Here is a 27,866-nt window from a genome sequence, read left to right as displayed (position 1 = left end):
TATATCCTGGCACACTTCATATGCATTCATTGTTGTAGCTGCTTAGGATGTACACTTCCAGAAATTCCGCATTGCTGACAGAGTTGGAGTAACCCCTTATTTCTGCAGTACTGGATAGGTATTCTGGTCCATAAGTTCATCAATCTTCTCTTGAAGTATTTCAACTATCTCACTGGAGATAAACACATGGGTTTCATCCAAATCCTGAATGATAAACTTCTTCCCAAGTATATTGTTCTCGTCAAGGTGGAGAAGAAATTGTTTCATTGTTGGATCACTGTAGAAAGAACATGTAACTACAAGTTAAATGTGTAAGTTGATGGACGGTGTAGTATACTGGTTACATCAATTACACAGAGCTCAAAATAAGCGGTAGTCCTGCGTCCACAGACTACCAACTTTCCCTTGGGCTACCAAAACCCATGAAATGGTAGCCCACATGGACTACCAAAGCCTGGGACATGAAATTACTTAGTTCGACATGATGTTGATCGCTGTGAGATGACCGACGCTGATACAGTCAACCCAGCTGGACACAGAAAGGCCAGACTATGACTTTGTCATGCAAATTGAAAGGCGACAGTGCAGTCGAATTTGCTGCGACAAACTTTCAATGAAATATCATTATCTGAACTGATGTACTTGGATGACAGGCTCGGGAAATGATGGCCAATGAAAATTCATTTTCGTAGTTATTTAATCACAATGTATCAATCACAATTAAACACAAAATTATAAATAGCGTCCCTAGTACTAAACCCAACACTCGACTTGGCCGACTTCATCTGATACGTGTCAACATGAGTATTATGAATTATTTCCGACGAAAAAAATCTTCATTCAAACATGGGCTACCAGACCTTGTCACTGGGCTACCAACTTCAGAAAATGGTAGCCCAATGGGACTACCAGGGGAAAAAGTTAATTTCGAGCCCTGATTACATCAATTACATCCATGGTTACACAAAGATACAATGGTGCTGTTCATGGTTACAGGTTTGAAACTAAAATTACATGTAAAATATAGCTGTACACGAGCGACATCAGACACTGCTGCTCGAAATGCAGACAAATTTTATCAATGTTGCATCATGCATGGCTGTTTTTGCAGCTTGTACTCTGAGTCGTTAATATATCTTTGGTATTCATTGTCACACCGGCAGTCACCTAGTGAAATGTAATTGCGCCATTCATGCATGCGTTATTTTCAAAGGCATAATCTAAAATTGTGGACAAATATTTATTTTTGCATATCAATGAGATGTAAATGACGTCAATTCTGAACAGCCCTATTGCTTGTGAACTAGCATGTATACATCATACTAGCCCTGAATCTATTGGAGGAAGGTGGGGAGGCTGACTTTACACTCGAACGCATCCAGCTGTGGCCTATCGATCGCATTCGGGTCGGGGGGTCATCGCGACTCGGCTGAAGCTAGCAGCCAAAACCTAGCAGCCAAAACTATGGTGTGGAAGCTAGCAGCCAAAACTTGCAAGTCACTTTCCTCCTATATTTTGAAGTCATGTGAACATCAATCAAACGTACAAGGTTCTTTGTACATGTATCAACACAAACACATCATTTACTAATTAATTTCTTTGCATAAATTATCTCCATTCTAATTAGCACCTGGTATCCCAGCTAACCTATGGCTATAAAGCACAATGCATTGTCTGCTGGAATGAAAGAAAGAGTGTGCACCCATTACACCTAGCATGTCTTACATATATACATCCATACTAACAAACTACACTCATCTCATTTCTTAATTAATTTCTTTGCATAAATTATCTCCATTCTAATTAGCATCAATATGCTAGCCTATGGCTATCAAGCACGACGCATTGTCTGCTGCAATGAAAGAAAGAGTGTGCACCCATTACACCTAGCATGTCTTACACATATACATCCATAATAACAAACTACACGTATCTCATTTCTTAATTAATTTCTTTGCATAAATTATCTCCATTCTAATTAGCATCTATATGCTAGCCTATGGCTATAAAGCACAACCCATTGTCTGCTGCAATGAAAGAAAGAGTGTGCACCCATTACACCTAGCATGTCTTACACATATACATCCATACTAACAAACTAAACTTATCTCATTTCTGAATTAATTTCTTTGCATAAATTATCTCCATTCCAATTAGCATCTATATGCTAGCCTATGGCTATAAAGCACAACCCATTGTCTGCTGCAATGAAAGAAAGAGTGTGCACCCATTACACCTAGCATGTCTTACACATATACATCCATACTAACAAACTAAACTTATCTCATTTCTTAATTAATTTCTTTGCATAAATTATCTCCATTCTAATTAGCATCTATATGCTAGCCTATGGCTATAAAGCACAACACATTGTCTGCTGCAATGAAAGAAAGAGTGTGCACCTATTACACCTAGCACACCTTACACATATGCATCCATACTAACAAACTACACTTATCTCATTTCTTAATTAATTTCTTTGCATAAATTATCTCCATTCTAATTAGCATCTATATGCTAGCCTATGGCTATAAAGCACAACACATTGTCTGCTGGAATGAAAGAAAGACTGTGCACCCATTACACCTAGTATGTCTTACACATATACATCCATACTAACAAACTACACTTATCTCATTTCTTAATTAATTTCTTTGCATAAATTATCTCCATTCTAATTAGCATCTATATGCTAGCCTATGACTATAAAGCACAATGCATGGTCTGCTGTAATGAAAGAAAGAGTGTGCACCCATTACACCTAGCATGTCTTACACTTATACATCCATACTAACAAACTACACTTATCTCATTTCTTAATTAATTTCTTTGCATAAATTATCTCCATTCTAATTAGCATCTATATGCTAGCCTATGGCTATAAAGCACAATGCATGGTCTGCTGGAATGAACGAAAGAGTGTGCATCCATTACACCTAGCACGTCTTACACATATACATCAATACTAACAAACTACACTTATCTCATTTCTTAATTAATTTCTTTGCATAAATTATCTCCATTCTAATTAGCATCTATATGCTAGCCTATGGCTATTAAAAGCACAATGCATTGTCTGCTGTAATGAAAGAAAGAGTGTGCACCCATTACACCTAGCATGTCTTACACATATACATCCATACTAACAAACTACACGTATCTCATTTCTTAATTAATTTCTTTGCATAAATTATCTCCAATTAATGAACATATATATGTTAAGCTATGACAATACAGCAGAATATGGTGTCTGCCTGAATGTGAGACAAAGTGTGCATCCATTTCACCGAGCATGTCTTACTCATATACATCCATACTAATAAACTACACTTGTCTCATTTCTTAATTAATTTCTTTGTATAAATTATCTCCATTCTAATAAGCATCTATATGCTAGCCTATGGCTATAAAGCACAATGCATTGCCTGCTGTAATGAAAGAAAGAGTGTGCACCCATTACACCTAGCATGTCTTACACATATACATCCATACTAACAAACTACACTTATCTCATTTCTTAATTAATTTCTTTGCATAAATTATCTCCATTCTAATTAGCATCTATCTGCTACTCTATGGCTATAAAGCACAATGCATTGTCTGCTGCAATGAAAGAAAGAGTGTGCGCCCATTACACCTAGCATGTCTTACACATATACATCCATACTAACAAACTACACTTATCTCATTTCTTAATTAATTTCTTTGCATAAATTATCTCCATTCTAATTAGCATCTATATGCTAGCCTATGGCTATAAAGCACAATGCATGGTCTGCTGGAATGAAAGAAAGAGTGTGCATCCATTACACCTAGCATGTCTTACACATATACATCCATACTAACAAACTACACTTATCTCATTTCTTAATTAATTTCTTTGCATAAATTATCTCCATTCCAATTAGCATCTATATGCTAGCCTATGGCTATAAAGCACAATGCATGGTCTGCTGTAATGAAAGAAAGAGTGTGCACCCATTACACCTAGCATGTCTTACACATATACATCCATACTAACAACTACACTTATCTCATTTCTTAATTAATTTCTTTGCATAAATTATCTCCATTCTAATTAGCATCTATATGCTAGCCTATGGCTATAAAGCACAATGCATGGTCTGCTGGAATGAAAGAAAGAGTGTGCATCCATTACACCTAGCATGTCTTACACATATACATCCATACTAACAAACTACACTTATCTCATTTCTTAATTAATTTCTTTGCATAAATTATCTCCATTCTAATTAGCATCTATATGCTAGCCTATGGCTATAAAGCACAATGCATGGTCTGCTGTAATGAAAGAAAGAGTGTGCACCCATTACACCTAGCATGTCTTACACATATACATCCATACTAACAAACTACACTTATCTCATTTCTTAATTAATTTCCTTGCATAAATTATCTCCATTTCAATTAACATATATAGGCTAACCTATGGCCATACAGGAGAATATAGTGTCTGCCTGAATGAAAGAAAGAATGTGCATCCATTACACCTAGCATGTCTTACACATATACATCCATACTAACGAAACAAACTTGTCTCATTTCTTAATTAATCTCTTTGCATAAATTATCTCTATTATTATGAGCATGTGCATGCTGGCTAATTGCTATAGAAGTGAATGCATGGTCTACTGGAATGAAAGGAATTATTTAAGAAATGAGACAAGTGTAGTTTATTAGTATGGATGTATATGAGTAAGACATGCTTGGTGAAATGGATGCACACTTTGTCTCACATTCAGGCAGACACCATATTCTGCTGTATTGTCATAGCTTAGTATATATATGTTCATTAATTGGAAATAATTTATGCAAAGAAATTAATTAAGAAATGAGACAAGTGTAGTTTGTTAGTATGGATGTATATGTGTAAGACATGCTAGGTGTAATGGATGCACACTCTTTCTTATTCCAGCAGACACTACATTCTGTAAGAAATGTGACAAGTGTAGTTTGTTAGTATGGATGTATATGTGTAAGACATGCTAGGTGTAATGGATGCACACTCTTTCTTTCATTCAGGCAGACACTATTCTTGTTAATGGCCATAGGCCAGCACATAGCTGATAATTAAACGAGACATAATTTATGCAAAGAATGTAAGAAATGAGACAAATGCAGTTTCTTACTATGGATGTATATGAGTAAGACCTGCTAGGTGAAATGGATGCACACTCTTCCTTCATTCAAACAGACACTTTATTCTGCTGTAGGGTCATAGGTTAGCATATATATGTTAATTAATTGTAGATAATTTATGCAAAGAAATTCATTAAGACAAGTGTAGTTTGTTAGTATGGATGTATATGTGTAAGACATGCTAGGTGCAATGGATGCACACTCTTTCTTTCATTCCAGCAGACAAAGCATTGTGCTGTATAGCCATAGGTTGGCATATATATGTTAATTAATGTGAGATAATTTATGCAAAGAAATTAATTAAGAAATGAGAGCAGTTAAGTTTGTTAGTATGGATGTATATGAGTAAGACATGCTAGGTGAAATGGATGCACACTCTTGTTTTCATTCAGGCAGACACTATATTCTGCTGTATAGCCATAGGTTGGCATATATATGTTAATTAATGTGAGATAATTTATGCAAAGAAATAAATTAAGAAATGAGACAAGTGTAGTTTGTTAGTATGGATGTATATGTGTAAGACATGCTAGGTGAAATGGATGCACACTCTTTCATTGACTCCAGGAGACAATGCATTCTGGTCTATGGCCATAGGCTAGCATATAGGTAATAATTAAAGCTGAGATAATTTATGCAAAGAAATAAATTAAGAAATGAGACAAGTGTAGTTTGTTAGTATAGATGTATATGTGTAAGACATGCTAGGTGTAATGGGTGCACACTCTTTCTTTCATTCCAGCAGACAATGCATTGTGCTGTATAGCCATAGGTTGGCATATATATGTTAATTAATTGGAGATAATTTATGCAAAGAAATTAATTAAGAAATGAGAGCAGTGAAGTTTGTTAGTATGGATGTATATGAGTAAGACATGCTAGGTGAAATGGATGCACACTCTTTCTTTTATTCAGGCAGACACTATATTCTGCTCCATGGCCATAGGTTAGCATATAGGTGATAATTAAAGCTGAGATAATTTATGCAAACAAATTAATTAAGAAATGAGATAAGTGTAGTTTGTTAGTATGGATGTATATGTGTAAGATGTGCTAGGTGTAATGGATGCACACTCTTTCTTTCATTCCAGCAGACAATGCATTGTGCTGTATAGCCATAGGTTGGCATATATATGTTAATTAATTGGAGATAATTTATGCAAAGAAATTAATTAAGAAATGAGAGCATTGACGTTTGTTAGTATGGATGTATATGAGTAAGACATGCTAGGTGTAATGGGTGCACACTCTTTCTTTCATTCCAGCAGACCCTGCATTGTGCATATAGATGCTAATTAGAATGGAGATAATTTATGCAAAGAAATTAATTAAGAAATGAGATAAGTGTAGTTTGTTAGTATGGATGTATATGTGTAAGACGTGCTAGGTGTAATGGGTGCACACTCTTTCTTTCATTCCAGCAGACAATGCATTGTGCTGTATAGCCATAGGTTGGCATATATATGTTAATTAATTGGAGATAATTTATGCAAAGAAATTAATTAAGAAATGAGACAAGTGTAGTTTGTTAGTATGGATGTATATGTGTAAGACATGCAAGGTTAAATGGATGCACACTTTTCTTTGACTCCAGGAGACAATGCATTCTGGTCTATCGCCATAGGCTAGCATATAGGTGAGAATTAAAGCTGAGATAATTTATGCAAAGAAATTAATTAAGAAATGAGACAAGTGTAATTTTTAGTATGGATGTATATGTGTAAGACATGCTAGGTTAAATGGATGCACACTCTTTCTTTCATTCAGGCACACACTATATTCTGCTGTATGGCCATAGGCTAGCATATAGGTCATAATTAAAGCAGAGATAATTTATGCAAAGAAATTAATTAAGAATGAGACAAGTGTGCTTTGTTAATGTGGATGTATATATGTAAGACATGCTAGGTGAAATGGGAGCACACTCTTTCTTTCATTGCAGCAGACAATTAGTTGTGCTTGATAGCCATAGGCTAGCATATAGATGCTAATTAGAATGGAGATAATTTATGCAAAGAAATTAATTAAGAAATGAGATAAGTGTAGTTTGTTAGTATGGATGTATATGTGTAAGACATACTAGGTGTTATGGATGCACACTCTTTCTTTCATTCCAGCAGACAATGCATTGTGCTGTATAGCCATAGGTTAGCTGGGATACCAGGTGCTAATTAGAATGGAGATAATTTATGCAAAGAAATTAATTAGTAAATGATGTGTTTGTGTTGATACATGTATAAAGAACCTTGTATGTTAGAATGATGTCCACTTGACTTCAAAATATAGGAGGAAAGTGGCTTCAAAGTTTTGGCTGCTAGCTTCCACACCATAGTTTTGGCTGCTAGGTTTTGGCTGCTAGCTTCAGCCGAGTGTCATCGCCACAGGACCGCTTCGGCCTTTTTTGTAGTTTGCAATGACACAAATCGGTGTCCCTGATTTAGCTCGCAAAATGATGAAATGTATCAGTTTTGAATAAATACAGTTCCGCAGCCAAACAACTTGACCCCCGGCGATTATGGGTGGTGAGATAATCGCCATGGAAAGTTGTGGGCTACGGAACCGCAGCGCGCAGCGGTTCAAGTTTAATCTTTTGCCTACAATGCACATCAAAGATGACGCCGCAGGGCTAGATGATCGGATTGTTTCACTTACCATTCGACCAAGACGCCTCTCGTCACGTGTACCATCGCTGGAAGTCTCTCGTAACGACCGAGTAATTAGGGAAAGTTTAATACGAGACGTACGGTAGGGCCACAGGGGACCAAAAGCAGCGATAGCTTACCCAGGATTTGCATCCGTTTGTTCATTGAGACATAACTCCAATGATTTGCAAGTCTTGCGCACTGGGCGTTCACGGTGCGGTTGCGCGAACTTTACACGTGTCGAAGACGGTGCTTTCAAGCAAGTCGCTAAGTTCCTTTAATTACACTTGGTTATATACATACTATACAGGAGGATGTCTTTTGCAACTCGTATTTTACGCAGAAGCTTTTGCACTGGAGTTTACAGACTGGCTCCAGTAAACCATGTCACTGTCATCGGTGGAGGATCAATGGGGAACGGTATCGCACAGGTTTGTCCTTTTTTGAACTTTGACCTTCCTTTAACACTGGGAAGAATAGCATATGCCAAGACATAGCTGTGGGTCCATAGCTGTCACAGGCGCTCGTTCGCTTGGTAGTCTGCTCCGTTTCTAGCTCCATGGCGAGATCGATCGATTTCCTACTCGATCTATCGATCCCGTCACAGTCACCTGTGGTCTATTCCGCTCTGCGTCTAAGCGTCCCATAGACGTGTGTACTATATGCCTCTTCTTCTCAGGCATGTGTACACACGTCTATGGGGTGCATATATAGACGCAGAGCGGAATAGACCACAGTGCACTGCAGCCTATATTTTGAAGTCAAGTGCCTTCAATCAAATGAACAAGATTCTTTTTACATGTAATAAGGGAGTGTCCAGAATTTACTGGGGGGGGGCTGGAGGATTTTCAGGGGGACACCCATTTTTCCCAAGAAAAAATTGGGGGGGCAGACAAAAATACCACAATCTTTTAGGGGGGCTACAGAAAAAACAACATCAATTAAATATTTGCCCAGAAGTCCTGATCTATAGAATTGTGCATGGCTGTCAACAATATCTGGTGAAAAATTTGATAACTCCTACGTGGAAAAAGGGTTGATTTCCAATAATTCTGTATGTGCATCCAGAAGATCATGTGCATCAATATTATGGTGCCAGATTGTTGAAATATTGACCATAGCATCCTGTGTACACAAGAAATTTGCTGTAGTCAAGAAGTGATCTCACTGTGTATGAATGGAATTGAGGGTAGGCTTACACATTGCGTAATGATACTAATACTTTAGACTCCCATTGGTTGTGATTTGTATGATCAAGGATTTCTCAGTGACGGCTGGCAGAAAAGGCCAAAAAACAAATTAACATGTTTTGTTTCCATCATCTTAAAACATGTACATCATGACTATTTTAAAGTTTGTAAAAGAATGTGAAATATGCATGCTCTGTCAACTCTGATAAAAAATGTACTGCTTACAAAATGTGAACTTTGATGTATCCAGGGTTATCTGCATTTATGAACATTGAATTGTGAATTGAACTAGCAGAAATATAACATAGACATTATGTGAGTTCATGTTATGGATAAGGTGTTCTGTTCAACAAAGGTTCTGAAATATTCCTCAGGATTGTTGCTTTCAGTGTCAGCCACTTTGTTTTATGGCAACCAAATTTGAAAAAAAAAAGAAAAGAAAACACTAGTTTGGTTTCCCCAATTTCCACAGTGAGTCTGCAAGTTATTCAGCATCATCAGATGAAAATGTATGCTGGACTTGTGCATGTAACATCTCACTTTCCATAAATATCTGGAGACCTGCAAATTGTGTCCCATTAAACTTAAAAGTTAGATATCACTTTGCTGATTATGTACTCCGACAATTTCTAACTGAATTATGTGCTTGTCATTGTGTATCATGTGTATCAGCGAGAAAACTTACGTTGTATTATGTTTATTTTCACAAATTGCACTGTCAAAAGTACAGAGAGGATTTGCATGGTACCCCAGAATGAAAGTATAAAATGATTGGTTTTGCCTTGCAATAAGATAAATAATTATAGGTTTGATGCAAATAGTGATTTTTCTTGCCATAAGGTAGAAGACTACCCAGGGGCTATGCAAAATTAGTCATTGCATAGGATTGCATGCATGTAGAAATGTCAGAAAACATACCAGGAATATTGTCAATTTCATAAAACTTTCACAAATGATCCACTAGAAGGTGCTTTTTTGAAAAATATAAAACAAATACCATGTTACTGTGCTTGATTTTCAAAGAGAATCATAATTTTATGTTTTTCTTTGAAAAATCACCGATGCAAAAGTGCTGACTCAGCATTTTTCACAATTTTTACCTTCTCGTGTCTATTTATAGACAGAGAAGGTATTAGAGTTGAAAACCAGTATGCTGGTGTCAACTACTTCCGTCTGTCAATACTTCCGTCTGTCAAGATCCGTTGACGTCATGCCATTGTGATGGGTCATATCATAAACTGTGGGGGTGTTTCATGGTTCAGGTTGAGGTGTAGGAGACGATTTTGAGCTGTGACAAAAATCAAATGGGACTTAGCGGCATAGCCAGTGTTAAGCCTTTCTCCAAGGTTTCTTAGTTGACTACAATCTATTACAGACTACTGAGCTGACATTAGGGGTACTCACTTTGTGTTTGCTCACTCTGTGTGCGCTAGTGTTTGGTACTGAGTTGCGTGGATATCCCCTCATGGCCTCACGTGATATGGGCCTGTTGCATAATCTGCAGATGATATGATGCCTCTGAGTCTGAAAACGGCATTTTCCTTGCATTTTTTCTCATTTAATTTTGCAAAATATCGGCGAGTATCTCAATATTTCAAGATAACTCTTTCTTCCCAATCGTTTCCTGGGGTTTCAGAGTCATATGAACGAAAATGAGTGAAAGTTTTAGACAGGAAAATCGGACGTCGGCCATGTTCAATGTTTACAGTACAATCAGAAATTTATGTGGAGGAAATAACTAACAAACACTGTTCATGATGCCCGCCCTCTAGAGGCAGACCTTCCTATATGAAGTACCACATTTGATGCTTGTGGAAAGCTTGACCACACAAAGGAGCATTTTAACTTTTAGAAAAGACAATATTCTTTACACGGTCATGTATTTCAAGGTAAATATGCCTATCAAAAACAGTAATTTCTTCACTTTCAATTTTTTTTCAATATTATGACAATTATCAGCCATGAAGTTTTACAAACACAGTACCAGATAAGCGTTTTTCATCATTTCCACAGGACTCTTTGGAAAATCCATTTAAAACAGTTAAAAGTGACTTAAAATGATCACTTGGTATACCGGTACATTTAATTTATAGATGCCAGTTGTGTATTTCACATGCACTCAGGTCAGTAGGGAAGTGCGTCATTACTATTTTGGACTGTTAATTCTTATTTCTGAATTATTTAACTTTTTTCCATATTGAACTATCTTTAGGCAGTTTATACTGTAGCTTAGAATTTTTTTGATTGATGTATTTAATCATCTTTTGGGTTCTTTGGGTCCATATCCCACCTCATGCCCCTACATCATCAACTATTTACCAACAACTCCATGCCAACAACCAATTACCTGACCTGGCCACACATTAGAGAAGGTACAGCGTCATTGACGGTATTTTTATTACATTGAATAAGGTGGCATCTTTGTTATCGGATGAGTGACTTCATACATGATGTTTATATCGGAAATACTACATGTAGACGATACTTAAGAATCAAGAGTGTAATGAAATAACAATATTTTTATCCACCATGGCTATTGTTTTCTTTAAACAGGTCAAATTTGCAATAAAGTCATGTGTGGAGCTCAAAATCATGGGGTAATGGATAATTGAATGTAAATTATCTCAAAAAGTAGATTGGGAACAGCCATTTTACAAGCTACAACATAAGTGATTTCTAGAATATGACAATATTCTTGGTATTGGGTAGTCCCCCACCTTAAAAGTCTGTACCCTACCTGCCACAGTCATACATTGCCAAGTTTTTAATTCATTTCCACCTATGGGAGAGTACTTCTGAAAACAGTGAGACAACTTGTCTAGTCAGTGAACACACCCTGCTTTGTATATCATTAGTGTATAATTTCTTCTTCTGAGTACTTGCTACGAGTATGTAATGTTAAAAACAACTTAGCAACATTTACAACCAATGTATTTGATATAGACCACTGATATAACAACATCTAGGACAAAGTTATTGTCAAAATAATCAAGGAAAGGTCTATAAAACGGATCATTTACAGTGGACAAAACAAAAGAAGTATTCATGTTTCATAATTAACTTTTCTCCAGAAATTTACAACCTGATTTGTTCATTAAGTAGCCTTCCACATAATGTGCCACCTATATATATATGTAATATTGGGAGGGGGGCCATGGAAAAAAACAGGAAATATGAGGGGGGCCATGGATTTTCTCCATAATTTACTGGGTGGGCATGGAAAAAAATCACCTGGAAAATAGAAAATCCTCCAGGCTCCCCCTGGAATTAAATTCTGAACGCTCCCTAACAGATACACATCATTTGTGTTGGCTGATAATTGAGCCATGTTGAAATGGAATAAATTGATTATAGTTTCTGATTTACAATAAATTAAGCCAGACGTTTTGTGGCTTGAGCAAGTGTTCAGGGTGATTTAGAAAAAATCCATTCATATGCATTTACTTAAAATAATCCTACCTCATGATAGAACATATGGGATTGTTGAACAAAGACATTGTTGAAGTGAACGCAGGCTTAATATTGAATGTGTCTCACTGCAAACACTATTGTGACACTGAGCAAGACAGAACACATCTGCACAATGTGCATGAACAATAGAAAGTTCAAAGACTATTGTTAAAGCGGACTTTGTCAAACAAACACAGACCGGAAAAATCCTATCAAAGATTTTTAGCCACACTTATTGAGCTGTCAATAGACATTATCCTTAAGTTTTTATGCGCCTTGAAAGTGAAAGACTTACACTTTTGCTCAAACTTTCCTCAATGAAACTTTCACCCATTCTCTTACCAAAAACAAGAATAAAAATTAGGTGCCCAATGCAAAATTTGGTACTGGAGAGACAAAGTACCCATGATTTGCCGATATTTGAAATTCAAAATGGTCACCATCCCTGTATTAACTCTATGGGGAAAAATGAAAATTTTTGATTTTCAAAAACTAAGATGATGAAAACGTTTCTTACACCAAGAGCTTTGAAATGAACCCTCACAAGGCAAGAAAGACTTGATAAAATTTGAAAGCCCAAATATCTGTCCCCGAGGCGCGTTCTACCTTAACTAGAATGTGCCTTGGGGACAGATATTAGTGACCCTCAAACTTTTTCAATTCTTTTCTGATATATCACTTTTGGGGCTCATGTTAAAGCTCTTAATGTAAGGAAAATTTTACCATGTTTGTTTTTTCCCATAGAGGTAACACCATTTTGAATTTCAAATATCAGAAAATCTTGGATAATTTGTTTCTCTAGTACCAAAATTAGCACAGTGACCCCTGATTTTTATTCTTCATTATGAAAGAGAATGATTGAAAGATTCCCTGAGGAATGTTTGAACAAAAGTTTTAAGTCTTTCATTTTGAGGTGCTACCTTAAACAATGTCAAATTATTTGGAATAAAACTCAGAAATGCATATTTTTCTTTCAAGCGCAAACATAAACAGGAATATTTCAAGACAAACATGAAATTATGGTACATGAAAGGTGTTAATGCTTCATTTTCAATGTGAAAAAGTTATCTGAACATAAATGTCAGCTGGTCAATGAAGCTGGATCTCAACCTTGACAGACTGAGACATATCAATTTTCTTGTTAAGACATCTGTCAAATTACACGATGACTTGAGCAATACATAACACATACCAAACCGTTCTGTTATTGATGAGTATTTATGGTATTTAGATATTTATATATTTATGTTTATTTATACTAACATGATATGCACCTTCAAAGTCTGTTGCCCGTCTCTAAAACTGCTTTTACATCAATAACCTTGAAAGGTTCTGAACAAATCTTTGTTTTGTCTCAGAGTACAAATTTTATTAACTTTTAGAATTAAAATAGAGTTATTCCACAGTTGTTGCCTGTTCTTTGTAAGGTACAGTGATGTTTAACAAAATCAATGAAGACGTAGTTTTTCCAAATTTCCAATTGGTCAGCTTTCGAAACATTTGAATACCAAATTGCAAATTCAGCGGAGTGATCGAAAGTAATCAGATATAAGTATGATTTTGTCCTACTTTAATCATCAAAATTGCTGATAAAGTTTGTGTACTTTCCAGGCATAAAAGAGAGATGTTTTAAGCAATTCACGAAACACATTCTACAGGATGATGTGCTGTCAGGTCAAGCAAGGCCATATAGTTTCAAAATAAAATTTAGAAAAGTCAGTTAAACAATTTACTTGAATACTCAGCATTCAAATCCTTTCCAAGAGGCCATCACCCATTGCCTGCAAGTCAGATCAAATATAATCTTGGCACCAAGGAATGAGATATCAGAGAAAGTGTCCAGTCTGTGAGAACACTGAAAGTGGACCTATATAAGGGGACCACAAACACCAATCACTGTGATTGGTACATATGTCTTGGACATAAATTTTAAGTCATTTTGAACCAGTAGTAGTCAAATGGTTGAGTCATATGAACGTTAATTCAAACACAATTCTTTGGATTTTCGACTTTCTCAAAGATGAACCACTAAGAGTATGCATACATGTAGGGGAAACGTGTATGTCAGATGAACTTGTACTATCCCTATTAGTTTCTATAACAGTGGACCTATCATCAGAAATCAGAGCTTGTCTGAATGTATACAAAGACTACACAATATTGTTTTGTACATAGTTACGCACAGGCCCAGGATTCAATCTGATCAGCTAGCATATGTAATAATTTTCCTGAATGAACATCTGTTATTATTTGATGTTTTATATTTTCCCCCATAGGTAACAGCACAGGCAGGATGTCAGGTGACGATGGTTGACCAAACGGATGAAATACTGCAGAAATCTGTCAACACAATCAACAAGAGTTTGCAAAGAGTTGTGAAGAAGAAATTTGCTGATGACCCTAGTGTGAGTCTCATGAGTTCTGATTTCTCAATGTTATGATCCAAGTAGTGTGACCGTAAATTCTGAAATAGGTTAATACCGTCACAACGGTTTCTGGAAACCATCATTTCAAAGGCTTGATTAGACAGAGAAGATCCATTGCATTCTTCCGTCTCTGATAGGAGCACTAAGGAGCAATGGATCTTGCGGTGTACACCTTACCGATATAAATTTAGTCATTTGAACACAATTCAATATCCCCCCAGATGTGATGGTAGAAGTTTGTGCTGTACGTGTAATGGCCATGTCCAAACTTGAGTGTTTGTACTGTAAAAATAAACAACACATTCACAATTTTATTGGCTAGCTTCATTCAGAAACATGCAAACTCTAGTATTGTTGACTGACTTGTATGATTATACCATGGAAGTCAACACAACTTTTCTATCTTATTTTTTACAGAAAGGTGAAGAGTTCATACAAGGCATCATGGGAAATATTTCAGTGACCACAGATGTTACAAGTGCAGTGTCTAACACAGATCTGGTCATGGAAGCCATCATTGAAAATATGGACATTAAGAAAAAGTTACTTGTAGACATTGACAAAGTGGCTAAAGAGTAAGGAATGTGACCATTTTCTTGATGTTAGTCCTTGTGCTCCTTGTAAGTTTTATTGAGGTATATTCAGTTTGTTTTGAGACAAAAATGATTATCAAATACTATCAAAGGTAATTTCATATGTGTAGGCAGCAGTACAAGTACATTGTACTTGGTACGTTTTCATTTTCTTTATGCCAAAAACATGAGATAAATTGTAGTACGTTTGAATTTCTGAATTCCATCATTCATTTTTTTCTTTCCAGACACACAATTTTTGCAAGTAACACGTCTTCCTTGTCGATAACAGAGATGGCTAGTGTTACTCAGCGACAAGACAGGTTTGGTGGTTTGCACTTCTTCAATCCAGTGGCTGTAATGAAATTAGTTGAGGTAGGAGCTTTCACTTTGTGCTTGTATCTGTATATGTAATTTGCCTTCTGAGCCAGGGTTTACAAAATTACAAAATATTCTTTGAAAAATAAGTACTTTCCTGCAACAGAAATGTGTTTTGAAAGAGTGCATAGGTATTGCTATTACCATATCCATTGTGGAAGGATCTAAAGATCAGACTATTCTTTGCAATGAAACCAAAATAATTTATGGATTCTACAGTTATTGTTGTTCCTTTATTTAGACCATGGACATTCATGCTTGGACTGACTTCACATGCTTATGTTAAGCCTTTGAGTGCTGTGATTTTTCCCTCCAAAATTTTAGTGCAACATTTCACAAGTTTTATGACTTTTCCTGTAATTTTTTTTTGATAATTTTAAACCAAGTAGACATCACATTTTATTTTTACAGTTTTTTTATCAAAATTTTGGCAAAAGTCTGAACAAAATTGACTTTGGTATAATTTTTAAAGTTGGCAAAATTGACTTTGGCACTCAAAGGGTTAAGAGGAGTTCTTGATATACGCTCTGCTCTTTTGTAACAAAAGACAGGATGGTATTTGCTCTTTATTTGCACTTGTTTTATATCTGTGAAGTACATTGTGATTGTTGACGTTTGAATTTCTGTCTGGACTTGATCACATCCTTAGCCAGTATAAATGCACCTCATACATACAATTATATTGTTACAATTATATGCTCTTCAGTGATGCCTTTGCACATACATGTAGATGCATAATGTTATTGTTATATAATAATTGAATTTATGTATGTGCTCCATAGCTGTGGAACAGGCTGCCACCTAAACTGCGAAGTGTTGATAATTTTAATGTTTTTAAGTCTCATTTAAAATCTTACCATTTTACAGAGAGTTACTTGTGTGATTTTTTAACTATATTCCATTACTCAATTTTTATAACTGTAGTGAAGGTTCCATGAAATGTCTTTTTACATGGAAGGCATTTGATTATTCTATTGTGACTTGATTTCAATTGTCAAAAGTAAACATGCACTTCATGCATACAGGTTCAACCATTCTCTTTCAAAATCAAGAATAAAAATCAGGGGTCACTGCGCAAATTTTGGTACTAGGGAAACAAATTACCAAATATATTTACCAATATATGAAATTCAAAATGGCTGCCATCCCTGTGTTTTTTCTGTGAGGAAAATAAAATTCCTGAGTTTCACAAAACTAAGTCTTGTGAAAACTTTATGTACTCCATAAGCTTCAAATGAACCCCCACAAGCGGTAGGTCAAAATAATATTGTAAAGGTAGAGAATCTGAATATCTGCCCCCAATATATAGCACTGACCTTCAGAGGCACCGTGCTTAAACTCTCGTAAACATCAAATTTGCATTTTCTAGGGTTTCAAATAAACAAATGCAATAATCCTACCTCTGATTGATGATACAGATGTTTATGTGTTTATTTGTTTAGGTTGTTAGAACGCCACAAACATCTGATGAAACATTTGATACACTGGTGGAATATTGTAAAATGATTGGAAAAACTACAGTTAATTGTAAGGTAAGTGAGCCAACAATCAATATTTTTTTCCGTCTGTGTAAATCAGTCAGTACTGTCTAAATTTGTAAAACATTCAGATTACACAGTTACACAACTCATGTCTTCATGTAAATTTCACTTGGTTACAACTTGATGTACAAGACTTATGATAATGATTTCAATTGCAAAAAAATTAAAACTTTGGCGGAAAAAGCTGACTTTTCAGTGCAATAATATTTTCATGATATGGAGTTCCCATTAAAAACCATCTCATACTTGAAAGCCAGTACAAAACTGTTCATTTATGCAGATTGTATTAATTTGGATTTTTTAGGGAGCCAATCAACTGATAATGATGTAATGTCATTGATGACTATGCATAAATTACTCATCTTGCCCTCTGTGCTTACAATAGACTGGAACATTTTCTTCAAACTTTTCTTCAAGGAATGTTGAAACCATCTTTCAAAATCAAAAAGAAAAATCTGTAATCCCCATGCAAGTTTTGCTACAAGTATAACAATATGATCTAAGATTCACCAATATTGTACAGTCAAGATGGCGTGTCCGCTATCCCTATCCCTATCAAATTTTCAATTTTAACAAAAACAAGACTACTGTATGAAAACTTGTTCATGCCAAAATCTTGAAAATGAGTCTAACAATCAGCATGTAAGTACCAGCCAACCTGTGAAACATTGACAGTAATTCTCTTCTGCCTTGTTTAAACTTTCTTCCGAAGCTACCAATAGCTTTTTTAGCCTCACAAAGTATGCAATACAACAACAACAAAATAACAAAAAAACAAATGCTCTGACTGCATTTTTATTAAATGCTGTGTATGATTTTTTTTGGAATTTAGGACACACCAGGTTTTATTGTAAATCGCTTATTGGTGCCTTATATCATGGAAGCAATTAGGCTGGTTGAAAGAGGTAAGTTAATTTATTAATTTATGCGTGTATAGATAATACGTAATTGATAGCAAAATAGAATTTTCAAAATACACTCAGGTGAGAAAGGTTAATGGACTTTGTAATTTATAAAATTTTTGGTCTTAGAATTTGTAAACAACAAAGAAGTTAGGTGAAAACTTAACTGATTATAAGTTAAAGTTGTACAATGGCCCCTCTTTCTTAGCTTTCTTCTAAGCAGCAGTTACCATGGTTACTGGTTGTCCTTTAGCGACTGTTGTACCTTGCAAAAGCCCTCTAGTGTTACAAGCATTTTGGACGTTTGTTGAAGCGCACTACGTAAGTAGATGATTGACAAGGACCTCAGACTTATAAAGCAGTCAGTTTATCACAAGAGAGAATCTTTATTTGCTGCCGATAGTTCCCAAAACCTTGATAAAGGAAGTTTCCTTATCTTTGTATTACCGTTAAAGTCATTTTATAAGACGCATCTGCATTATAAGTCGCACCCTCCTTTGATTGACTTGAGTAGGATGAAATCCTTAAATTTTCAAAAATGGAAAATGCATGCATTATAAGTTGCACCCCTTTTTTCTGCACAGCTGTCACACTACCGGCCACCATTGAGGTCGGCTCTATTCATCAAAAGTTGAAACTTTGTTGTTCCTTGGGGTTCAATAAATTGTTTCACTTTACATATATCTTAACCATGGGCAACCACATCCTCCAAAAGAGAACTACAATAAGCAAACTCTTCTTTTAATTATCTTTTAAAGTTATTTATTCAATAAAGGCAAACTTCTATCAGTAGGCCCCCCCCACCACTCCTTGAAAAAAAATAATCTGAGAATTTCCATGTTATTAGTGGCACGCCTCCTTTAAAAATGCAAAAGTACATATTATAAGTCGCACCCCATCTCTTGAGAAATAATTTGGGTTCAAAATTTGCAACATCATAATAAAAGACGCGTCTTATAAAATGATGACCATGGGCATGCAGAAAATGATTGGGAAATTAGACCTGATATCGATATAACATTTATCCTACATTGCAGTAGTAAATAGGCCTTCATCACATACCATTTCTCCATGTGCCATGCATTACATTGTTTTCAGTCCCACTCAATCAAGTTAAACCACTTTGAAAATTATTCTACTTTGGAAAACAAGAGTCACAAAGTGACCACATTGAACATTCTTACTAGTAAAATAAAATTATGTAATCAGTGTAATAAAGGAGAATGGCACGTAATTCAGTGGTTGAAACACGGCCCCTCCACAAACTCCCTGGGAAACTCTCCCTGCCCTTCATGCATATAAGCCTGACTTTCATGAATTATGCTAGCAACCGAAACCCTGCAAGGTTCACAAGTCTGTTGGCCATCACACTCATCCAAGATCTACGCAACAGCCTACCACTAACGCAACAGTCTGCTGAAGGTCATTCCTTCAATTTATTCTGTTGTGATATTTATATGCCCACAGACTTTGAACAAGTGTTAGTTCAAAGATCTGCATAGGAAATGGTTTATTCAATTCATATATTGTTCAACCATACACATCAGTTCTGACTAGCAGTGATTATGAATGGCATCTCATAAGTGTAGGAGTGTATACCCAGTCCATGTTTACACATATATAATTTTGCTATGTATGATTTGTATGTGTATTGGATGCAAACTACAAACCAATCTTCCCTTAATCTAAGTACACCAGTAGTTGGTAGATTCACAGTCACTGCAAGTACAAATCCCTCAAGACCTGAAGTTTATCATACTTGTAAATAAGCTCAGGATTTCAACTTTATACCCTCTATATGTCACCGTGTGACAATCTGCTTGCACATCAAACCAACCATTCACTCATTGAAATCAAAACCAAAACCAGGGTTACCCTAATACTATTTCAACTTCCCCCAATAGATTTTGTAATTTCTGTCCACTGAAAGTTTATCATCACATCCCAAGTGACTCACCATTTCTCAGTTCATGTAGTAGATATCCCTCTCTCTCTCACTCTCTCTCTCTCCACCAGGAATTACTTTCAACTTTGTAAAACATAATTTATTAATTGTGAATTGCTTAGGCAGCACATCTTACTTTCCAGAGTACTGTAGAATTATAGAACAATATCCTACTCTTTTATTGCAACCACCATATCCCCCAACTTGCTTCAATGAAGTGAACTCTTGTTTTCTGTTTAGTAATACAGTCAGTGTGCTATTTACATGATTGTTGCACACTTCCTGTCTTTGCTCAACAGTCACAGATGTTAATCACATCCATAGGTATGATCAGTGTTGCTTGCACCCTTCAGCATTTCTTGTAGCATGTAGACTTGCACAGCTGAATAATTTGCTTTTTAATTTGCATAGCTGTATATGGACATGGGTAATTTGCATAGATGCATATTGAACTGGGTAATTTGCATAGATGCATAAACAATGCAATCTGTCTATTATTCTGCACTGTAGGTGATGCTTCCCCGCAAGACACTGACATAGCAATGAAGCTAGGTGCTGGCTACCCCATGGGACCCATAGAACTAGCTGATTACATTGGTTTGGACATAAACAAGTTTGTCATGGATGGTACGTTGTATTTTAAATTTCTTCATCACAGGTGATGCAACTCCTCATGATGTTGATATCGCTATGAAGCTAGGGGCTGGGTACAAGATAGGCCCTATTGAATTAGCAGATTTTGTTGGGCTTGATGTTGTCTACTTTATCATACACGGTAAGTAAGAGCATCTGTGAAGTTGTAAGCCCCAGGTGGAGGGACTGTGCCCCAGGTTAGTATTTTCGAATGAATTGCCGTGGAGACAATCACCTTGGTGATCTGCACACCCTATCCTGCTGAATAAAAGTAACAAATATGGCAATGAGATCAGTTTTGATAGACTTCTGGTGCACTAAACGTCTCAATACGAATTGAAAAACTCAATTTGTACAAACCATATAGCTATTACTAATACTGGGCTATGGCCATGAAGCTCATAATCCCACTTTTTGTAGCCGTCTCAGTTTGATATAAAAAGCACTGGTATCTGTAAAAGTTCACTGTTCGAAGTTTAATGTTATGAATGGCGATTGTCTATTAACATTTGACCTGTAAATTTTTATCCTAAAATATTGTCCCCTTTGCAGGATGGCATGAGAAATATCCCGACAATCCACTGTTCAATCCAAGTCCTCTGTTAGACAAACTCGTCAGTGAAGGCAAACTTGGAAGGAAGACCGGAGAGGGATTCTACAAATATTCCAAATGATTCATCCAAATGAGCAGTCCCACGTGTTATCTTAGACTCCATGCAGATATTGTTACATCAGGGCCTAATTATATCCTGTGATGACTTTTGCCAGACAAACTTAATTTTTTTCTGATTAAACCTCAATCATAATTTGTTCCGAAGCTCCAATGATTGACCATCATTTTGGACCACAGGGTATCATAAAGCTATTGTCCTTAATGGCAGGGTTTGTCATCAGTTCTTGTTGACACTGATAATTTTATGGTGCTCAGTCTTCAGTATTCCATTCCAATTTTTACCTAGATAATCAGTTCTTTTTCAGAGATGAAAAAGTTTTCTTTTTTACAGAAATTCTTTGTCGATTGAACACTTTCCTGTGTTACAGCTTTGCAAAGCTTCCCAGACTACTGTGTGCTTTCATCCAGTCAGATCTATATTATCATCATGTTTTTCACTCACAAAGAAAAAGTTGCTTGACAATACATGACAATGCATTTGTTCCTCAGGAATTACAAGTTTCAAGAGTACATGTACCAGTATTAAAAAATATATCATTGCCTGTAATGTATATCACATGTAATGGACCAAAATGTGACAGTGATGAAATATACATCATTGCTTGATGGCAGTTGCTGTGCAATATTTTCCTACTTTGATTACAGAGGTCAACAAGGGGTTTATCAAAGCTCTCTGACATGTGAACTGATTTTCATATGCAATAAAACTGAAATAATTTTTACCCTGTGTACTGGTTGTTTGTAATAGCATCATGATTGCCAAATTTGCTCCTTGGTGTGTTTGGCAGGATTTTGTCATCACATGCAGTGGGGCCAAATTTTTTTGTGAATTTGTCAGCGTTTTGTCAAATTTGTGTCTCAGGTTGGCGTTATCCCTGGACCCTCTTCATGTATGCTCTATAAATATATTACAGTGTTTTCGATATGCTCATGATGATTATCTGGTGTTCCCTACACTCACTACATGGATATGGCAAACTACAGTGGAAAAGTGCACCATCTGTATTGATTTCCATAGTTACATCATAGTAACAGGGTCAATACATTCCAAGTCATTGAAAATTCAAGCACAGTTTTCAGCAATTTTCAAAGACATTTCGATGTTAAAAAGTAATTTTCCAGATATCAAATACATCATTTTACTTGTCATATTTGAAAATTTTGGGTGGATTATCAATTTTCCAGGAGTGTACAAGACCCTGTAATAAATAATACAATTTACATTATTTGATTTTATTATCAGACTATAGAGATTCAAGGAAGTGAGCAGGGAGGTGAAACCTCAGACCAAAAAACCACATGAAGTTAAAAGAGACTTTGGCATTCTCTATGCATGTATGTGTAGGTATATATGGACGGATAGATGTGTGTGTGTGTGTCTGTTGCATGGTTGGGATGTGAGAAGGAGTGAATGTGTCCATTTCCATGAATGATACGAGCAGGTGATCTTTGAACATGTGTAGGAGAAGTTTGTCAATTTTATTTATAGTATATGTATATATATAAGATTAATATACATTTGTCAAACTGCTTTCATTAATAAATATCAATAATTCTTCTCTATTTATAATTTACAATTTTCATTTAAGTATTACCATGGCAATGGCTGCGGAAGTAAATATCCCGCGTAAATGTCTGGATTTTGTCATGAGATTAAAAGGAATGATTGTGTAATAGCAATGAATACAAAGGCTAGTACTGAACACTATGAAATGCAGCATATGCAGTTTTTTTGACAATATACTTTGCCAATAAATGAATGATACCCTGAGTGCACACACAATAGAAGCTCTTTTACATCACTGTACATCCTGACACCAGAAAGTCCTGTAAAGTAATTTCTCTTCCCTTCTAAAGGAAATAAAAAGATCAAGTTATTGTATGAATACGGCCGCTGAAGAGTTGGTAAAACCGCTGATTTTCATTCTATCAGCTACATGAATATGGTGAGTGATAAATGGTGCTTATACGGTAGAATGTGGCCCTTGGATAGCTATTTGGACTGAAATTTTTACAATATTTTACCTGCCTGTGAGGACTCTTTTTGAGACTTTTGGAATAAATGCAGTTTCATTGTCTTGTTTTGGTTGAAAATCCAACCTTCAATAAAAAATAAAGGCTAAATCTTCTAAACCCTATTTCTTCCTGTGAAACAGGCCACAGTACTGCAGAAATCCCATGATTCATCATGATTTGTACCATTTGAGATTCCTCAGGGAAGTCTACCATGTCTCCCGTGTGTAGACAAATTCATAGACTAGTTTTAAAAAATTCTGAAAACAAACACCATTCTTACGAATTGTCATTTGAAATGATTTGTAAAAATATGCTGAAATGACAAAGGAGAGAAATTTTGTAAAATTTTCCTATAATTAGGTCTTCAGCCATACAGAGAATTTGATGGAAAGAAGGGAGACTAATTGCGCCCATTTCATGACATAAAAGGATATTGATTTTTTCCAAAAGAAATGTAGATGGTAACTTTGCTTAAGAGGAATGACCCCTTCAGTTTGTCATACCTTGCTTCCCAAAAGTATGACATTTGTGGTACCTAAAGAACATGACTTTAAGGGTTATTAACTGATTATTTTGGATTTTTTCGTTAAATATATTGACACACTTTTACTAGATATTATTAAACGACTGTTTAGATGCTTCACATTAGTGCTTATATGTATCTCAGAAAAAGTTATAAAAAAGTAACCTTCATTGGTACAAGTCAAACAGAATTGTGGGTAATTTATTATGCTGTGACAGGACCTCTGCATAGGATAACAGAGGTGAAAGGTCAACCAAGCATATCCTGATGGTTGAAATGATGATTCTATTCATGTGTGGATTGATCATATATTTCTTGAATCATTCTGTCTGCATTCAGGTATCCAAGTTGAAGAAACAGTGTTGGTGTGGCTAGATTATACTCTGAAATTATTTCATTGATTTCTTTGACTTCGTGTCTGAAAGTTTCAACGGCTTTCTTCCACGTCTTCGTTTCTTCAGGAGTGCTGGGTTCCTTCTTGAAACATTCCCTTGCCTTCTTCAAAGCTTTCTTAGCGTCAGCAAGTTTGCCTCTACCATTCTTCCTCAATTCAATCCAGTCTGTGGTGTAATTGTTGTTAATCAGAATCTGATTCAGTCTCTGATCCACGGAGTTGATGTAGGGATTCTCATAATGCTCAGTCAGTCGCTTGCCTGCCCCTATGATTTTGTCAAATTCCCCTTTCCGAACCGAGTTGGCCACTATACCTTCAACCACTCTCTCCACATTGCCTCCACCCATTACAACAGCTATACCACTGACTGGTTTTCCAAAATATTTTCCAATTTGTACCTCCTCTGGTTCTTCCGACATTTTCACTTTCAGATAATCCAGTGCTGCGCTGGATGCTCTGTCAACTTGCCTTGACTGTTCGTCCCTGTCTTTCTTTGAGAGAGTTGCCATATGTGAGACCATATTCCCCATGGCTGACATCTTCGGTAACTTAATCTTCGCAGCTAAATCTAGATGCAGATTAGAATGGAAAATCAAGCTAAATAAATGAAGGATTAGATTAAGTTTGTGTTTACCCCTAATTCAATATCACTTTGTATTTCCATTGTGGATTCTCCATTTCTTCTTAATTCTTTTGGACAGTTTGGTATTTATGTCACGTCTATGTGACGTTTTCTTTGAGTGACTATACCTGTTAGTCTGTTCAAGTGACATCTTTGTGACTGCTGACCATACAGAAGGTCACAGATTATCACAAACATGCATTTTTTTCCACCGCAGGTATGTAATGATGTATGACCTGGTGAAGGTGTGACCTTGCCATAAAATGGCAAGTAATGGATTTAAGGTAGATTGCACTTCGAGGACAAATTGAAAGGACTCTCAAACTTTTACAATTCTTGTCTCATATAATGTGGGGGCTCATTTTGAAGCTCTTGGGGTAACTATCACTGGTTAGTTTGTTGAAAGTCGAAAATTTTATTTTCTCTCCATCGAGTTAACGCAGGGATGGTGGCCATTTTGAATTTCCAATACTAGTATCGGTAAATCTTGGGTAATTTGTTTCTCTAGTACAAAAATTTGCATGGTGACCCCTGGTTTTTATTCTTGGTTTTGAAAGTGAACGGTTGAAAGATTCCTTTACGAAAGTTTGAACAAAAGTGTAAGTCTTTCTATTTCGAGGCACAATACCTTAAACAACAAAAAGATTTCCGAAGTGTTTGAATAACTACACAGAAATTATGGGAATTCATAGGTATTAAGTTTATCACATTCACCTGACACCTTCCAATGCCTTGCCACAGAGAAAGCTACCAGTGTTTGAGCGATGATGATGCTCAGCTGTTGATGAAATGATGATGGTGGCGCATGCTGCTGCTGCTGATCATATGATGATAATGATGATGATGATTGTAATTGTTATTACTGTTATTATCATAATTATTTGTTATCATTAATCCTGTTGTCTTTTTTCTACGGATGGTTGCCATTGACGTGACGAAAAAGTGGAAGACTAGCAAAGCAGGTGGTGTATTGCAAGGCGTAATATCAACTATTTTTTGCTATTAGGATCTTGTACGATGGCCTTTAATATAGATTGAGGACTCTAGAACTTGTAAAAGGGCGAGCACAAGCGCCTATGGCCAAAGCAGGGACGCCACCACAGAGTGGTAGGTTCATTCAAAGTGTTTACATTATATCATTCTCTATAAGGCCGCGTTCAAAAAAATGGTGAGGGGGGGGGGGGGGGGGCTGGAGGAATCGCGATTGAAATCTTATTTTTTTTCAGATCCCCCCTCAATACCCTCAAAAATTTTCAAGTCCCCCCCTCAATACCCTCAAAAATTTTCAAGTCCCCCCCCCCCAATTACCATATAGCCGCATATTTATTAGGAATGCACGCAGAGTAAAAAAACATGTAATGTGTCGTTCTGCACGCAAATGTTCAACACTATCTCTTATCAGCAGGTTGTAGAGCCATATACCTAGGGCAAGTTCTTAAATTGGTTCATTTTTAAATGCATCAGTGAACTTTTTGGATTTCTCAGTCTAAGCCCACTTGAGTTTATCCAACTCTGGCCAGTTCAATGGCACCAGCTGAAAAGCACACAAAATGACAATCATGAGAGAGTATGAAAATTATGTATTCCTAGCTACGTTTAACCAAATTGTGAAAAAATGAGCACAGTGACCTACCAAAATTTTTTTTCAAAAGTACAAGAGATATACAACTTAGATGCCACTATAAAATGTTTTACAAAATTGACAATACTGGATTGGACGGTTAAAATATTCCATGAAATTAATGTTTTAATCTCAGAAATTTTGGGTGTAATAATGACAAATTTGATAAAAAATAAAGATTCCATTTAGTCACACAATTTTTCCATTTAAATTAGAGTCTTTACTATTCAAAGTTTTACTTTTGTGTTATTGGTACAATGAGATGTGAAAATTTCATTCACTGCATAAACTTGAAATGAATGGTTTTATATATTGATTTAAGTGATTTTAGAAAAGCTGAATTTCATCGTATATTTGTATAAGATCATTATGGTGACCCCATCTTTTTTCTCTAATATTTTATTGTTCTCATATGCCAGAATTCAAAAATCCATGGTAACTGTTAGTCCCCTAGTCTTCTATGTGTTGCTCTCTGGCTGGATCTTGTGTACAAGTAGATGTATGTTTCACTCTCAATTGAGTGTCCTATGACCGAAACTCTTTTAAACTACATCAGAGTCAGAGCTACATGTATCACTGTCACTGCCAGTATGTAGTAGCAGGGCAGTAGTTGTATTAACTTTTTATTTTGACATCATTTTTGTTCAGTTTATACAATTGTGTTCTTGTTCTATTCCCTACAGAATGTTGAGCTTTCCAGTATTCAGCTTGCCAACACAGCCTACGTGTTCCGTGCATTTGCATCATTCAATTATCACCAATATTTAGACAAACGGGCTTTGTTGACAAACTGAATATTGTGTTTTTCAGCATGCTGTAGAGAGAAACCAAGAAACTGTGTTTGATACATTGCATAGAAATATTGAAAAATTATAAACAGTTGTAGCTTCTGCCCCATTACAAGGCCAACTTGTTCTACGAAAATTTAATGGCATTCATACAGTTTTAGACTTTTTTGAGATTAAAGACATAAAATATGACAAAACGGTTCTAGATTTTGTTTAATTATTACTAACATTAGAACCATTGGACGACATCAAAATGTTGGAGTCACAATATTTTCAGGTTCCCCCCCCCCCCTATAGGCAGAGCAAAACTTTCAAGTCCCCCCCCTCGACTACCCCAAAAATTTTCGAATCCCCCCCTGAATTCCTCCAGCCCCCCCCCCCTCACCACTT

At 36.0% G+C, this 27,866-nt stretch overlaps 2 protein-coding genes across 3 annotated transcripts; one reads left to right on the top strand and one right to left on the bottom strand.

Annotated features, from left to right (window-relative positions):
- The first annotated feature begins 7,976 nt into the window (after positions 1–7,976).
- LOC139122603 (hydroxyacyl-coenzyme A dehydrogenase, mitochondrial-like) lies at positions 7,977–22,234 on the top strand. Of its 2 annotated transcripts, XM_070688156.1 has the most exons (8): positions 7,977–8,233; positions 14,719–14,847; positions 15,286–15,443; positions 15,689–15,815; positions 17,261–17,350; positions 18,192–18,264; positions 20,717–20,833; positions 21,392–22,234. In XM_070688156.1, exons 1-8 carry the CDS (start codon positions 8,117–8,119, stop codon positions 21,511–21,513), a joined length of 933 nt encoding a protein of 310 aa, XP_070544257.1. In that variant the 5' UTR covers positions 7,977–8,116; the 3' UTR covers positions 21,514–22,234. The 2 variants fall into 2 exon arrangements, with proteins under 2 accessions (XP_070544257.1, XP_070544258.1); XM_070688157.1 differs by lacking the exons at positions 20,717–20,833; positions 21,392–22,234 and adding an exon at positions 20,865–21,004 and having other exon boundaries at positions 7,982–8,233.
- Positions 22,235–24,234: 2,000 nt separating this feature from the next.
- Positions 24,235–25,895, bottom strand: LOC139122604 (dnaJ homolog subfamily C member 28-like). Its single transcript, XM_070688158.1, has 2 exons — positions 25,782–25,895; positions 24,235–25,013 (listed from the first exon to the last, which is right to left on the bottom strand). The coding sequence occupies exon 2, from the start codon at positions 24,982–24,984 to the stop codon at positions 24,337–24,339; it is 648 nt and encodes a 215-aa protein (XP_070544259.1). The 5' UTR covers positions 24,985–25,013; positions 25,782–25,895; the 3' UTR covers positions 24,235–24,336.
- Positions 25,896–27,866: the final 1,971 nt, after the last annotated feature.

Source organism: Ptychodera flava, chromosome 22 (genome assembly GCF_041260155.1).
Source record: "Ptychodera flava strain L36383 chromosome 22, AS_Pfla_20210202, whole genome shotgun sequence".
Taxonomy (NCBI): Eukaryota; Metazoa; Hemichordata; class Enteropneusta; family Ptychoderidae; genus Ptychodera; species Ptychodera flava.
This window is presented reverse-complemented; position numbering and strand designations above follow the sequence as displayed.

What these genes read in the sequence shown, in the direction of transcription:
- LOC139122603 (XM_070688156.1), top strand. Translation starts at nt 8,117, where the DNA reads ATGTCTTTTGCAACTCGTATTTTACGCAGAAGCTTTTGCACTGGAGTT. An exon ending in CTGTAATGAAATTAGTTGAG is followed by an intron (nt 15,816 to 17,260) that starts GTAGGAGCTTTC and finishes TTATTTGTTTAG; the next exon opens with GTTGTTAGAACGCCACAAAC. An exon ending in AATTAGGCTGGTTGAAAGAG is followed by an intron (nt 18,265 to 20,716) that starts GTAAGTTAATTT and finishes TCTGCACTGTAG; the next exon opens with GTGATGCTTCCCCGCAAGAC.
- LOC139122604 (XM_070688158.1), bottom strand. Translation starts at nt 24,984, where the DNA reads ATGTCAGCCATGGGGAATATGGTCTCACATATGGCAACTCTCTCAAAG.